The sequence below is a fragment of the Zingiber officinale genome, chromosome 5B (genome assembly GCF_018446385.1).
Source record: "Zingiber officinale cultivar Zhangliang chromosome 5B, Zo_v1.1, whole genome shotgun sequence".
NCBI classification, from domain to species: domain Eukaryota; kingdom Viridiplantae; phylum Streptophyta; class Magnoliopsida; order Zingiberales; family Zingiberaceae; genus Zingiber; species Zingiber officinale.
In genome coordinates this window covers 138,789,027-138,804,375 of record NC_055995.1, presented here as the reverse complement: position 1 = coordinate 138,804,375, position 15,349 = coordinate 138,789,027, and the positions used below count along the sequence as shown (strand labels likewise).

The following is a 15,349-nucleotide window of genomic DNA, read 5'->3' as shown; positions in this document are numbered from 1 at the left end:
TTTATATATATATGTATATTGATCCGGTAGTAAGAGCGGGCCCCCCCCCCTTTTTCTTGCAAAGTCAACGCCAAGTGGAAGTCACCGGAACGGCCGCCCACCAAGAGGAGAGTGTGGTCCGACCGGACGGACAACCATAGATGGCCGGTCCGACTAGACTGCCGGTCGGCCGATGGAATCGAGTACCCGGAAGGGTCCGGCCGGTTTGCACTTATAGTTGGGAGGCACCCTGTCAAATCGGGGTTCCGACGCTCAGTTAAAAAGGTCATGGACCGAGCTGACCTTTTGACCGATCATAGTCATAAAGCACCCCTGTTTGTTAGTCTCCACAAAGCACAAGTAAACCACTACGGATGTCCGGTCGGATGTTTAGGTATCTTTCCGCTCGAACTACAAATTTGGAGCAAGGAAAGGGCCAGAGGATTTCTTTCTCCAACAACCTGTAGGTTTCACGTGTGTGTCATGCTCCAAATCTTGTGACAGGGGATTCTGCTGTCCCATCGAGGGCATGCTTTGACTGTAGCGATATGGGTCAGGTAAACTTTCTGACAGCCGCGTACCTAGGAAAAGACAGGTAAGCTTTCTGACAGCCGCATACCTAGGATAGGACAGGGGACACTTATGCACCTTGGTACGCGTGCCCAAACCTTTCACAGCTCTATATAAAGAACCTCAGGTTTCATCGACAAGGGGGTCTGGTATGTACTCTGAGACTTCTGGAGCCACCTTGTTCATCGTGATTTACCTGACTTGAGCGTCGGAGGGTCGTCGCTGGGAATCCCCTTCCCGGCTCGACTCCTGTGCAGGATAGCCGGAGCATCTCGACACTAGTTGGAGACCTACATCAGCGAGCCTTGGAGCGTCACGTGCCCAGCGTCTGCTGACTTCTGGTTCGGACAGGATCATATATAATGCATTGTTGAATCAGTTCGAATTTCCCAGAACTCTAAGCTAGTCGAGTAACGAAGGATGAACATTAATATTTTGTTACACAACTCTAAGCTGAACAAGGAGGTCAGCACACAAATCAAGAAATTGAAGCTGAGGGCCGCTCACCCTCATCAAATCCAGAAGGTACTTCTCTTCTAAGCTCTTGTAAAGCTGCAAAACACGTATATAAAGACACATGATTGATCTATCCTCTATCCTCTGGTAATCAAAGCATGACTAATTAAGAATGGCTTTACCTGCATTTCAAACTTCACTGCCGTGGTTCCAGCACCCTCTGTTTCGACAATGCCTTGGTCATTAGCACGGCGAGGAAGATAAAGGCACTTGATGTTGTAATTTCCAATATTCTTCCAAGAAACATTCAGGTCTCGCAGAGCCTTGAGTACCTCTGTCATGATTTCACGAGGATGGGCTCGAGACTGGATGACCAAATTAAAGATTCGCAAGTTAAATTAAAGGACCTATTGAATGCTTTGGTTAAGAGAGATGAGCAAGTTAATTATATTAGAGCACCTCAAATCCTAGAGCCCATTTTTTTTCCGTATTAGGGAAAGCTGGTAGGCGATTTGGAATTGCAATGTCACTTGAACTCGTATGCAAGCACTCCTGCACCATGGTTTCTTGGAAACCGCCGCCAAGGTAGCCGGCGGTCGTGTCGTGGAACCGATTGTCGAAGAGCAAATAATACGAAACAGTTGCCTAATTTATGAAGAGTACTGATAGAGTTAGTTAAAGTTGTTTTACTCAGAGAAGCACTTTACTTGATTATTTGCAGGAAATTAAATACCTCATTTTGTATCCTGTTATGGAGAGACTCGATCAACTGGTCTCTGTTGAAGCCCATTTTAGTCACCTGCAGAAGGATGCCTTCGTCGATCTGCCAGAATGGTCAACTGTTTGTGAGGCGGATTATAGAATCAATTCATGTAATTCCGGCTAGATATAAATTCCACTTACGAGGGTAGTTAGAATAGATAACTCACCTTTTTAGCTTGCTGTGAAGTATGTGGTGGAGGAACAGCCAGATAGCGAGGAAGACGAATCTTGAACCATTCATGTTCACGAATTTGGCCGATAGTTATTCTCTTCATAGGATCAACCACCAGCATTTTACGAATCAAATCCTCAGGAAGAGCAGACAAATGACTAGGAAGAGTATATTCCCCCCGCTGGATTATCGACAATATAATGGCCAATTAATCCATCAATATGTTAACGTTATATATGCTAATTATCACTTATAGAACCATAATGCAAAACCGAGCTTGTTAGAAGATTTCTTGCCTTTATTGTCTTATACAAGTTTGGCGTATTCTCATCGAAGAAGGGAAGGCTACCACAAAGAAGAGCGTAAAGAATGACACCACAACTCCACACATCTACCTCAGGTCCAGCATACAATTTTTCACTGATAATCTAATTAAACGAATATATATAATGAACTCGACATCACAGTAAAAGTCCAAGTAAACCGATCGAAAACAATAGACTAACAAAGAGAAATCTCTAAATACCTCGGGAGCAGCATAATTTGGGCTCCCACAGCTCGTCTTCAGAAAATAGCCATCGCGCATGACGTTACTTAAGCCAAAGTCGGAAATTTTAATATTGCGCTTTGAATCCAACAACAAGTTCTCTGGTTTTAGGTCCCGATGAACTACCATGTTTCTGTGGCAATACTCCACGCCGGATATGATCTATTTGTTGAAGACGTAGGTTTTAATTTATCCGAAATGAGAGGAATTAAGAAAGTCAGGCATGTCAATCTCAATAAAACAACACAAAATATGGATCGATCTCTCTACCCAATGGAAAAGAGTTCTTGGAAGCATTTGGATTTTACTACCATTGAGCTAGCATGCATGACCAAAACGTATACCAAACTAGTAAAATCTAGCTAGAGAACTCCCATCAGATAATAAAGTGTCAGAACTCTGATTTTAATTAGGATATATCGAGGAGAAGCTAAGGTGTGACAAAGAGAGAATTCTCAATTAGTACCTGTTGGAAGAAGCGACGAGCTTCATCCTCTTGTAACCTCCCCCTTTCAACAATATAATCGAACAGCTCGCCCGACGCCACATGCTCCGTGACAATATAAATGTTTGAATGTGTCTCAATCGCCTCATACATACGCACAATATGAGGATGCCTTAATAGTCTTAAAATTTTGATTTCTCGTATCACTGAAATGCAAAACAATTTCATGTAAATATATTAATTAGACAAAGAAAACATAAGATGAGACAAACTAAACTTAAAAATGTCTGAAATATGATTTCCTCAAAGAATCACATGACATGATCGATTCCATGGGCACGTTGGGATATTGGATGACTGATATGTATTAGAAGACAATATATGTTGCGTACCTAATCATCAATCTCTCCGGAGAGAAGAAAATTTTAAATTAGAAGCTGTTTAATCAATGATTGGATGATCTTTTCAGATTTTACAATAATCTGATCCTATAAAACTAGAAAAATAGTACTCTAAGTTTCAAAGAAACAGGATAAGAGAAAAACTAAAATTAGGTTGTCCAATGCAAAGTAGATTTTGTTCTTATCTAATTAGTTTTTCCTCCATAGACATGAGGTATTCACAATTCTAATCAAACTAGTTATTATATGAACTTACTATTAGCATCACACCATCAAACAATAGGGCTCAGTAAAATTAATAGAAGTCAAAGTAACTGTATTTTTTTTAAAAAAAAAATATCGCCATATTCAATTAATGTGATCCTCAAACTTTTTGAAATGTAAATCAAGGTATTAGCAAAATGGTTACTGATATTTTTATCTAGTAATGAAATGAATATACTCAAGATGGAGAAAGATCTATGTACATGCCTTTTTCTTCCATTCCCTTGCTCTTTACTGCATGACGACATTGGATCTTGATAGCAACCTTGTGGCCCGTCAACAAATGCTCTGCAAGTTTAACCCTGCTAAATGACCCCATGCCAATATTCTTTCCTAGCTTATAATTTTGCAAGGCTACAACAGCGCTGCTACCTCTACTAGATCCTTCCATTTTGACTCTAAAATATTATTAAAGAAAAGGAAGTTAGAAAGTTTAAGTCCTTAAGTACATGTAGCATTGAGGTAGAATATTACTTGAACGACAGAATTGACAGATAGAAAGAATAACTTCAGCCGTGTTATTTCCCACATACTTTGAGTTGATTCACAGGAAGACTAAATTAAACTACATGATGTTGAAAGGAATAAAGAGGAAGATGGAGGTTGAACTAGTATACAAGCTTAACATCAGAGAAGTTCTAATTGTTTAACCCAACTGAAACTGAAGGTACGTACGATCAAATTAACTTGAAGAAAAGGACAAAGCTCAAACACATGCAATAGTTGACGAGAAAAAAACCTTGCAAGATTTGAAAAAAAGACAACAAAATTCTCAATGAAATTGAACGTGTAAAACAGAAAGAAAAACAAAACCCCATAAAACTAACTTGAATCAACCGTTGTGAAGAATCGGAACTTGGGTTTGGGACTCGCAGAGAGAAGGAAGAAGCGCTAAAACGATCTGTGTAAGGAAGTGGGAAGGGAGGGAAATTCGACTACCGATGGTCAGTTTTATACAAAATAACAATTACGGATATTAATAAAAAAAATTAAGAAATTTACGATTATCTACCATTTTTAAATAATTATAACTATATTTATCAATATTTCTATATTTATTATGATATATTAACATATTTATCATTATATTTTTTATATATTACCTTAACCATTTATATAAATAAATTTGATTTAAATTAAAATTATATACTATAAATAACTGATATGAAATACTATAATAATTTTTTATTATTATTTTATTTTTAATTAAAATAAGTAACCTTCTTTCGTTAATATTAATTATATTGACAGAGAATCGTGTCAAACAAGCATTCTTATTTATTCATCTAGTACCTTTAAAAAAAAATTATTAAAATAATATGCATCTATAATTTTATATCCAATAAGCACTTTTATACTCCACCTCAGAACCATTCTGTACAAAAATCAAAATAATATTATTTTAGAATTATTTTATATATAATAATATTATTTTAAAATTGCTAAATATAAAATTGCACCGCATTTAAATTGTTCAACGTGATATTTATTTATTTTGTAAGATAAAGCTGTCTTAGAGTAAAAAAAAAAATATTGCTATTTTGTATAAAATATTTTTAAGATGGAGCATGAAAGTATTTCAAAAATCAAATGACAAATGAGAAACTGGTATTGATTTTCAGTAATATCTCATTGTTATTCAATATATTGATCATAATGAGTTGGAAGAAGATATTGTAGTGAAGAAGACGCGATCTTATTATGATCTGGAGAGATGGAATGTGCAAGTAAAATTATGAACGAGCAAACTCGCTCATGATCTTTATCGCGACATAAAATGAAGTTGATTATACTCACTATCCCACATCCCGGATGGTGAAAGAGTGGAGACTTGTCCAACTTAAGCATCTCCAAGACTCCAATGTAAAATTTATAAGAGGTTTGTAAAATTAAAAAGTCTCAATAAAAAAATTGAATCATTATAGAAGCGAGATTTGAGATTTGTAGTTCAAGAGCAGTATTATATTAAAAATTTAAACATGTTTTTTTTTCTTGAAAATTGAGTTTGTAATTAATGATAAAATAGTATTACATTGTGATTTATGATTTGTAATGTAGGAAGATATAAGATTTGTAATGTAGAACCTATAAAAAATTATAAAAAAAATTCATTATAGATAGAATAGTAGATTTTTTCCATTTTTAATGTGACACTGATGTATTCCATTGGGGGTTAAAAAAATCTCATTTAAGGGTTTAACCACACTTATCACACATGACAAATGTCGAAAAAGTCTTCTTGTTACGCACGTTAATTTATTACACCTATTGTGCATATTAATCCAATCTGATCTAATTAAAATATTGGTGGATTTGAATTATTAAATGCGTGTTTATTTATAAATCAGTTAATCCATTTTATTATTAATGATGGACTGATAATAAAATTAGATTCACCATTATTCATAGAGCGTGCTCTTATATGATAAGAGATCAAATCCCTCTTCCGGAGAATACAACGTCGTATCTTAATCCCAATGGAACATCCTATTCTTCTTCGTAGTATCATCAAATTTTATGGATGACGCTGCATTCGAGTCCATTGTCTTTTATTATATAATTTTGTTCTTATGTAAATTCAATGCTAACTAGATTTTGTGTACATGATTTTTTTTTTCAAATTTATATGGTTTGCTAGATTTCGATTTAGTATCCGATCGTGATTAGAAAACCTCTAATGGACTATTTTCTCTTCACCAACAACATCCATCTCTATTTTTCCTTTTTTTTTTTTTTTTTTTTTTTTTGATATTATCAAACATATATGAGGGCGGTAGAGTATGATAAACTATTTCATTTTCTTTTAGCACTAGCTAAGTTTTCCATTCGATTAATCTTGAGGTAAATGGTTCAGTTCCACTAAAATTTTCTATCGGCTATCAAGTTAAATCGTGAAAGCGCATGTGAAGGCTCATCCTGATAGTATCGTTCTCGAATCCGCTAACTATTAAGGAGAAAATTCTCTATAATACATCGCAACTGAGTCTCGAACTCTAGATGACTAATTCAACTTCTTGAATCTCTAGCTTTTCCAAAAGAACTCTCTTGTTAGTTTTTCACACAAGCAATACGGGAAGACCCAAATGAAGTATGTAATCCATAGGAAGATGAAAAATGCTCCAATGAAACAAAAACAAAGCAAGTATAATAACACAAAAATAAATAAAAATGTTATTCAAGTGTTGCCGATCAAAAACAGGTTACAAGGTGTCGAAGCATAGAATCTGAGGGGACACTAAAGCACGAGCACAAGAGATTAGAAGAAATCTTGAATAAGTTGTTTTTAACCTCTGCCTCAAATCTCCTTTTATAGTAGTCTCCTGATCGACTGGGAGTTTCTGGTTATCTATGTAGGTGCTGACGTTGTTACAACTTCTATCCGATAGATAATGTTAACTTTGGCTTCCCACTGGACCCTTCTTGGTTGCCTGTAGAGTGATCAAATGTCATCTTAACCCAACTCGCTCAGGTTGATGATAACTTCATCTTTTCGGTCGCCCGTTCACTCCGATCGCCCCAACCTAGCTATAGTCGGCTGAACACTCCGACTTCACCTGCCGCAAGTTAACACCAGCCAGTCATCCCAAACTCCTTCTAGTCGTCTGAAACAGTCGAATGCTTTCCTACAGTTATTACACGTAATAAATAGGATATAAAATATAAAGTTACTCAAACTTTACCTAGACTAAATTAATCCATCAAGTTTGGGTTGTCAAGTAATCAGCCTCCAGCTAATTCCACTTGGACTTGTGCCAAGTAATTATACCTCTGACTCCACTTGAACTTGTTTGCCAAGATATAAGACCTCTGACCTTCATGGGCTTGCCTTACCAAGCTATCAGACCGCTAATTTACTTGGACTTTTCCATTGTCAAGCTATTAGACTTCTGACATGTTTAGACTTTTCCATTACCAAGCTATCAGACCTCTGACATGCTTAGATCTTTCTATTGTCCAACTTCAACCATTAGGGCATAACTTCACTCACTAAAACTTTACAACTAATCAAGTAACATGTACCTACATAATCACAGAATTTAACTTTAATCTTAGTCATATATCAAAATGTTAGATTAATTGTTGTACTTCTAACTCAAACAATGTACTCTTTACTATGAAAATTAAGTTAAAATCAGTAAAATAATTACAGAATAAAGAGTTTGAAATTTTTATATCCGTGGTATGGATATGAAAATGAAATTAAGGATTAGTGTATTAAATTTTAACCCTCCCTGATTCATCCAAAGTAAAGTCGAATAAACGGTCAAGGAAAGAATAGTCAAGCATAGTCCTACTATAAGTCAATATAGAGTGAAAGTCAGCCCAAATCAAGTCGAAGAATTAAACAGACAGGTATTGAAAAAATTTGACTTGAAATTGCCACAAATTTATTTAACCCAATTTTTCAAGTACTTGAAACTTCAGTAAACTTCAAACTTTTATGTCAAAAACGACCTTGAAAGTAAGATATGCTTGAGCCTATTCAAAGTCAACACAGAAGTTAAACAAGTCAACAAGGAGCAAGATAAGTCAACAAGTCAAGGCTAACTTTAACATTTACTAAGCTTAAAGAGATGCTTTAATTCAAGTAACACATGACTTAGACTTGTCATATATATGCATGAAGTAGAATAAGCTTGAGTCAAAAAAAATAGTAAACATGATGTAATTGACACGTAAGCAAGTAAGCTTAAAATCAAAAGTTTTATTACAGGGTCATCACATGTCAACGTAAGCACTTAATAGAACAAGTAAGCAAGTGGGCATTTAATATAAGTGTTGACATGTGAGACTTTGAATAAGTGAATAATCAAACTTTTAAGTGAGTGAGTAATTTATTTATTTTAAATAAATTCTTATATAAGCAATGAGATTAATGAAATAGGAAAGTCAAAATAGAATATGTAACCATGTTATTTTGACAAATAAGCTAAGCATAAGTTAAGTTTAACTCTAAAGAATTTATTATATAGTAAAAAAAAAAAAATCAAACTAGCTAAACCTAACAAGACCTAAACCCTAGTCTAAGTAAAACTAAGAGTTGACTCTCCTGTAGTTTCTATTTTCTCCTAGGTTTAAGCTAGAGTTAACATAAGTTGAATCCATATAATGAACATGATATTTGAAAATCCAATATGGATTATACTAACCGATTATAACTTAAGTTTTTAGAAGTATCTTCTTGTTGAGCCATAAAATATATGTATGAGGTAGGAGTTAGGTCAATGATGTACATATTATTTTGTCTATCTCATAACTTTGATTCGTTAGTCAATTTAGTCCTCATTTGGATGAATGATTGATTTATGCTAAGTAAACTAAATATGGAATTTTCAACATAAAGAATTTTCTTACTAATTGAATTCAAATTTAAAGGAATGTTACTTAACTCAATTATCTTTAACTTGTCTTCATCGACATTTAACTTAGATTCATATTTTGATTTGGACTCTAATTCTAACTTAGTTTGAGCTTCAAATTTTGAATTGGGTTCAGATTCTGATTTGAGTTTAGTTTCGTTAGTTGAATCATCAGAATTTGATTCAGCTTCTTCATTTTCAGCAATTAGCTTTTCTCAAAGCTCTTTCTCATCTTTAAATGACCCGACTTTCTCAAGTTAGGGTTGAGTTAGACCACAAAGAATGATGATAGTAGCCTTTGCATTTGATTGGACTTCTTGCTTCATGCTACTTGTTCATGATTGAACCTGCATAGCTCACCTTTTGCATCTTTTAACAAATTGATTCCATTGTGTATGCATTTTTAACATCCCAAGTTAGTTTTGAGAACATCTTCTATCTTTTTCCTCAGACTTTTCTAGTGAGAGCGGCAGACGGGTTATGTTGATTTCTTTCTCCAAATGCATATCTCAAGTAAATATTTGTTCAAGTTGTATTAAGATCTAGGATAGGATATGTGTTTGATTTGAGTTTGGTATGGTAGTAATTAGGGTTTGGATTTGGCTTCAGACTACGCTTAGATTATTAATCAATTTGTTTTGTTTGTCCCTGATTCTTAGCACAAAGTTTGACATAGGTTAGATTCAAGTTTTGCTTTAGGTTAATTGAGCAAGAGTTTCCTAAGTTATCTTCCAGACAGTGGCAAGGCAAAAGCGTTCTTGATTATCGAAACAACGACCACTTCCTAAGACACAGTTAACTTAAGAATCTAACGTAAATGAACTTTACTAACAATGTCTTGGTTTAACTGGTTTAGAGTGAGGTGGTCCCCGTGGCCATGGTTCCGCAGTAGGACATCCAGGTTGTCACCAGACACCCGCAATTCAAACTCTAGTTATGACGTATTTGCAGAAATTTTTCCTCCAAATGGGAGGGGGGCGCAACTAAGGATGTTGGGCTTCTATGTTGGTCGCTGTGTGCACTTTCTGATTTTCCCTGGTGGCCGATGGAAAACTTTTGTGGGACCGGGCCGATTACCCCTAGGGATAGTCAATGAAATTAACTGGGATTGTCATTTTTGGTTTATAGTGAGGTGAGATAATTTCGGCTAATTCCACTTGACTAGAAGCACTGGGTAGGGAAATCTAGTCTAGACATGCACTTTACCAAGCTTTCCTAGTGTCTATCAGCTCAACCCGCTCTGATACCAAATTGTAGGATCGAACTTGATGCTAAAGAAGAGTGAATAGCTAGCGCTATGAATTTTACAAACTGATAATTCAAAGATAAGTAGAGTAATACCATAGCGAAAATAAAAATACTATTCTAACAGTTTATCAATCAAGCATAGTTAGACAAAGAAAAAATAAACACACACAATAGGTAATAAAATATGATTCTTATTTTTAATTTCTCCTAGGTAGAGAAACCTTACAGAAAAAATTAAAAAATTAAGCACAATATATAAACAAGTATAACAACATAAAAACAAATAAAAATGTTACTCATGTGTTACTGATCGAAAATGAAGTGCAGGTTACAGCGTGTCACAACACAACGCCAGGGGCTACAGGAGCACGAGCACAAGAGATTAGAAGAAGTTATGAATGAGTTGTTTTCATCCTCTGGCTCAAAGCTCCTTTTATATTACTCTCCCGGTTGACTAGGAGCCTTTTAGTCGCATGTGTAGATGCTGACATGGCTACAACTTCTATCTAATAGATAATGTTAATTTTGGCTTCCTGGTCTTCCTAGTCACCTATAGAGCATCTTAACCCAACTCGCTCGGGTTGCTGAAAACCTCATCTTCCCAACCGCCTGAAAGCCTTCTCAGTCTCCTGTACACTCCGATCTCCTTGACCCAGCTATGGTCGCCTGGACACTCTAACTTTACATGTTGTGAGTCAACACTAGCCAGTCACCCCAAACTCTTTCTGATAGTCTAATGCTTTTCTGCAGATGTTATGCATAATGAGATGGATATAGAATATAAGGTTACTCTCATTTTACCTGACTAGATTAACTCATTTAGTTTGGGTTGCCAAGTAATCGACCTTCTATTGATTCCACTTGGACTTGTGCTAAGCAATCATACATCTGACCCCAATTGGACTTGTTTGACAAGACATAAGACCCTTGACTTTCTTGGGTTTGTCTTGCCAAGTTATCAGACCTCTTACCTACTTCAAATTTTCCATTGCCAAGCTATCAGACCTATGACCTACTTAGACTTTTTATCGCCAAGCTATCAAACCTCTGGCCTACTTGTACTTTTCCATATCCAAGTTATCAGACCTCTGACATGCTTGAACTTTTCATTTGTCTAGATTCATTTACTAGAGTCTCGCTTCAGTCATTAGAACTTTTCAACTGGTTAAGTAATCTACGCTTGTATACTTGACACTAAGTTGTTACATCAATAACAAATTTAACTTTAACTTTAATTTTAGTCATACATCAAAATCTTAAGTTACTAGTTGTACTTCCGACACCAACATATACATCTAAATCCATGTATATAAGTCCCCGGGGCAAGGTTGAGTTGACTAGTGCGGAGCAGAGTAACTATCATAGGATAAGGGTTTGAATCTCGATAAAATCGAGGAAAAAAAAATCCTCCTTCGTAGATTTACTCTAATTCAAATTGACTTATTATTTTATGTAGATAAAAAAAATTGATGTAATTGAATAATTGATTTAGTTTGGAATAATAAGAATATGTAAAATTTAATTATAATATTATTTTTTAAATAATAATATTTTTTTAAAAAATAATAATAAAATTTGATAAAGTCAATCAATTAAACCTTCTCTGTTATTTAACTTTATTTTTTTTAAAAATACTTTTTGAAAATTAAAATTATTAAAATATCTCCTAAGAAATGATGACGTGGCATGTTGAAAATAAGAGCACGTTAAGTATTCCGATCCCGCGGGTAACGTTCCGATGTCCGACGGCCACAAAACGAAACGGATAAAGCGATCGCGGCGAGAGAAAGGAGGAGCCTGCGACGATGGCGCTGCTCTCCTCGGCCGCCGCTCCGCCGTCGACGCGCCGTCACTCCACCCATTTTCCCTTCCTGATCCGGAGACACCGTCCGAACACTTCTCCTCCTGTCTCTCTCAACTTCACAGGAGCTGCTTCGCGCCAAACCCCCTTCTTGTCCTTGGAGGAGACGGGTACTCACCGGACGCCCCATGGTCTTCGCGTGGACGCCCGATCCACCGATTCCCATCTATGCGAGCAAGAAAGGTTGAAATTTGACTGGTGGGGTTCCCTCTCCTTGGGGGAAGCTGTATCGGACGACGAGCTGTGGGCCGCCGTCCGCCTCCGGGTTCGCACCTTCTATAAATTCAATGAGTCCTTTGGTATCGAGGTGAGAATCGTAAACAAGCAGCTCAATTTGCTGGATCTTCTCATATATGAAATGCTGTTAAAAAAATTGCTTTTAATCGATTTTCTCTTATGGTATTCAGTATCATATTGATGGTTTTTGTTCATTTTCAAGTTCTGTTAGGATTACAAGACGTATGTTACGAAAAGGGAATTCGATGGTTTGCAAGATCGCATTGTTGGAAGAACTCCAGGATACAATGCAGTTGCTTGTATAAATGCCACACTGCCAGTATCCACATTTGGTAGTTATGCAGAAGAACTCTGCTCTCTGTGTAAGGTCCGTAATTTCCTTCATCGATCGAAATTAAATGGCTAGCGAAACAATATAATGCATATCATGAATGAATTTGAATTTCTTTGTGCTACATTACAATGCATTCATTCATTGACCAACTGGGAATTAACTATCCCAAAGTTTTTCAACTTAACAGAAAGATTTTCTTGTGAATTAACCAATCATGTTGTTCATTGAACGTCTATCATGACTCTCATCGCTGCAAGAAGGCCTTCTTGAATATGAGAACTCCTACAACATAGAAAGAAAGCTAAATTTAGATGCTGGGTTTTCTTTGTTCGTGCAGTTTTCGCGCGATGGAGAAGAACATATAGTTGTGGGAACCTTGGATGTCAATTGGTGCCTCCAATTGCCTGATGAATTGACAGGAATTAAGCCCGAGGTACATACTGAACAGATATTCTCAATTCTTGGTCTTAAGACGATGAGTTTGTGTATTTCTCTTCAAAATTCTGCATAGAATAATTCAATCTGCTGCATTTTGTCTCTTCTAGTAGATAGATAGTCAGGATTGAAATTCTGCTTAGAGACGAAAAGACACCTACAGGGCTGGATCGTAGGACCGGAATGTAGGATCGTAACATCCTATAATTTGACTTTTATAATTTATCGTATGTATTAACTTTTGATATTAGTATTGCATTTTTAACAACATCATTTCAATATGATGAAGCATAAATAAATGTATTTCCTTCTTTACATAGCAAATAAGAAGGATGTTGGATTGAGATCCTACGTAGGAACAAGCAAGTATAGAGAGGATCATAACGTAATTTTGTAAGATCCTAATCTAATTTAGATTCTTCTTAGGATCTAGATTGTGTAGTGAATTGTAAGGTCCTGAGATCCATGTAGGCTGCTGATCAGGCAAGGGCGATGCAGCATATGGAACACATTTTCGATAATTTTTGTTCACTTCATTACTATTAACAAACTTCATGGATTCATCTTTATTCTAGTAATCAGATTCGTGTTTGGCACTGATGATGGAGCCTCTCTTTTTAGGGAATTGGAGTTGATCTCACGAGGGCATATATAAGTAATGTATGTGTCGCCGAGGAGCTGCAAAGAAATGGTTTGGGCTATGCATTAATTTCCAAATCCAAGCAAGTTGCTCTCTCTTGGGGTGATTTCCTCTTCTTTATCTTTTCATTACCATATCTTATTGAGTTTTCAGAAACGATTCGGCTAACTTAGCAGTTTTGTTGACGTTTACCTTTCACTTCGATCTATCTAAATGGTGAAAAAAAAGAAAGCTTGTTGAAATGTTGCAAAACAATGTATCATATATGCTAACTGAATGCGAAAAAGAACATCTAATTGTTCTGTTTCTTTTATTGACTGCGTTTCAATTGCACTGCTGTTATCTACCAGGCATAACTGATCTATATGTTCATGTTGTGGTCGGCAATGAAGGCGCGAGAAAGTTGTACGATAAGAGTGGTTTTGTTTATGAAAGCGAAGAGCCTACTTGGCGAGCAAGATTTCTCGGAAGGCCCCGAAGATTTTTGCTTTGGGCTAATTTAAGATAAACCATGAACTTTAGTAGATTTTACAAGCTAAGAAGCTGGTCTGTGTTTGTAACTTGCATTTGTATTGCATTTGTATGTATAATTTTTCTTTCTTTTGTTTAACACCTTGATGCTTTTGAGTACGAATCAACTAAAGATGAGTAGCGAAGTAATGTTGCACAACAGACGAGCAACAGATCCTGAGTAAACTCTCACACACAGAAAAAAAGGTTAAATTTAAATTATATTATATTAATTTAAAATGATTAAAACGAGAAGGATTTTAGATTCTTTTATATTTGATTTAATAATAAGTATGAAAATAAAATAGTAAGAATTATAATTAATTCTTTATTTATTATCTAAATAGAAATTATTATTATTATTTACTAAATAATAAATAAATTAGATTTTTAATTTTTTAGTTGTTTTACTATTTAATATTGTTTAATACGTTTCTTTATTGGAAGTGTTAATTTAGAATTATCTTAATTTTTAAAAAAATTATTTATTTATTAAAAGAGGTGGATGCACCCTTTGAAAATGGGCAAAAAATAAATAAAAGGAGAACTTTTTTTGTTTTTTAAATTGGCGTCTCTTTTTCATTTTATTGCTTCATATTTAGAAGGAAAAAAAAGACAATCTTTTAATTTTTGCCCTTTAAAATTTTATGAACTTTATGTGATCCTATCCGAGTCGCTGAATCGACGGACGCTGGGCACGTGGCGTTCTCCTCTATCTCTGACCAGCTGCACAGACCTCCGGCGAATCTTCGGTGAACCTGCAACAAAACCGAGCAGGGGGGGTGTCCCTGCGACGACCCTCCGACGCTCAAGTTAGGCGAAGGAATAAGAAAGTGGCTTAGAAAATGTAGACTTGTGTACCTCCGCTTGAAGAAGTGGAGGCCTTATATAGACCTCTCGAAGGAGCCTGGGCACACCAATCGAAGCGATCACCTGCTTTCGACCATGCCTAGGTGTGGGTCTGTCAGAAGGGCATCCATAAGATCATACTGTTGATACAATCACCTGCTTTCGACCATGCCTAGGTGTGGGCCTGTCAGAAGGGCATCCATAAGACCATACTGCTACTGTATCAACCTTTCCGTGACGTGATGGTGGAGTCTTTAATAGTGCCATCTTGCGTACAGT

The 15,349-nt window shown here is 35.9% G+C and overlaps 2 protein-coding genes across 5 annotated transcripts; one reads left to right on the top strand and one right to left on the bottom strand.

Annotated features, from left to right (window-relative positions):
* Positions 1-987: 987 nt before the first annotated feature.
* LOC121987932 (serine/threonine protein kinase OSK1-like) lies at positions 988-3,987 on the bottom strand. Of its 4 annotated transcripts, none has more exons than XM_042541634.1 (9): positions 3,804-3,987; positions 2,953-3,137; positions 2,466-2,648; positions 2,236-2,367; positions 1,935-2,120; positions 1,739-1,828; positions 1,465-1,650; positions 1,188-1,370; positions 988-1,101 (listed from the first exon to the last, which is right to left on the bottom strand). In XM_042541634.1, the coding sequence occupies exons 1-9, from the start codon at positions 3,985-3,987 to the stop codon at positions 988-990; spliced, it is 1,443 nt and encodes a 480-aa protein (XP_042397568.1). The 4 variants fall into 4 exon arrangements, with proteins under 4 accessions (XP_042397568.1, XP_042397571.1, XP_042397569.1 ...); XM_042541637.1 differs by having other exon boundaries at positions 988-1,092; XM_042541635.1 differs by having other exon boundaries at positions 1,564-1,650.
* A 7,948-nt stretch (positions 3,988-11,935) lies between these two features.
* On the top strand, positions 11,936-14,311 carry LOC121987931. The gene is made up of 5 exons (XM_042541633.1): positions 11,936-12,372; positions 12,514-12,669; positions 12,974-13,069; positions 13,693-13,813; positions 14,062-14,311. The coding sequence occupies exons 1-5, from the start codon at positions 12,010-12,012 to the stop codon at positions 14,217-14,219; spliced, it is 894 nt and encodes a 297-aa protein (XP_042397567.1). The 5' UTR covers positions 11,936-12,009; the 3' UTR covers positions 14,220-14,311.
* The last annotated feature ends 1,038 nt before the right edge of the window (positions 14,312-15,349 follow it).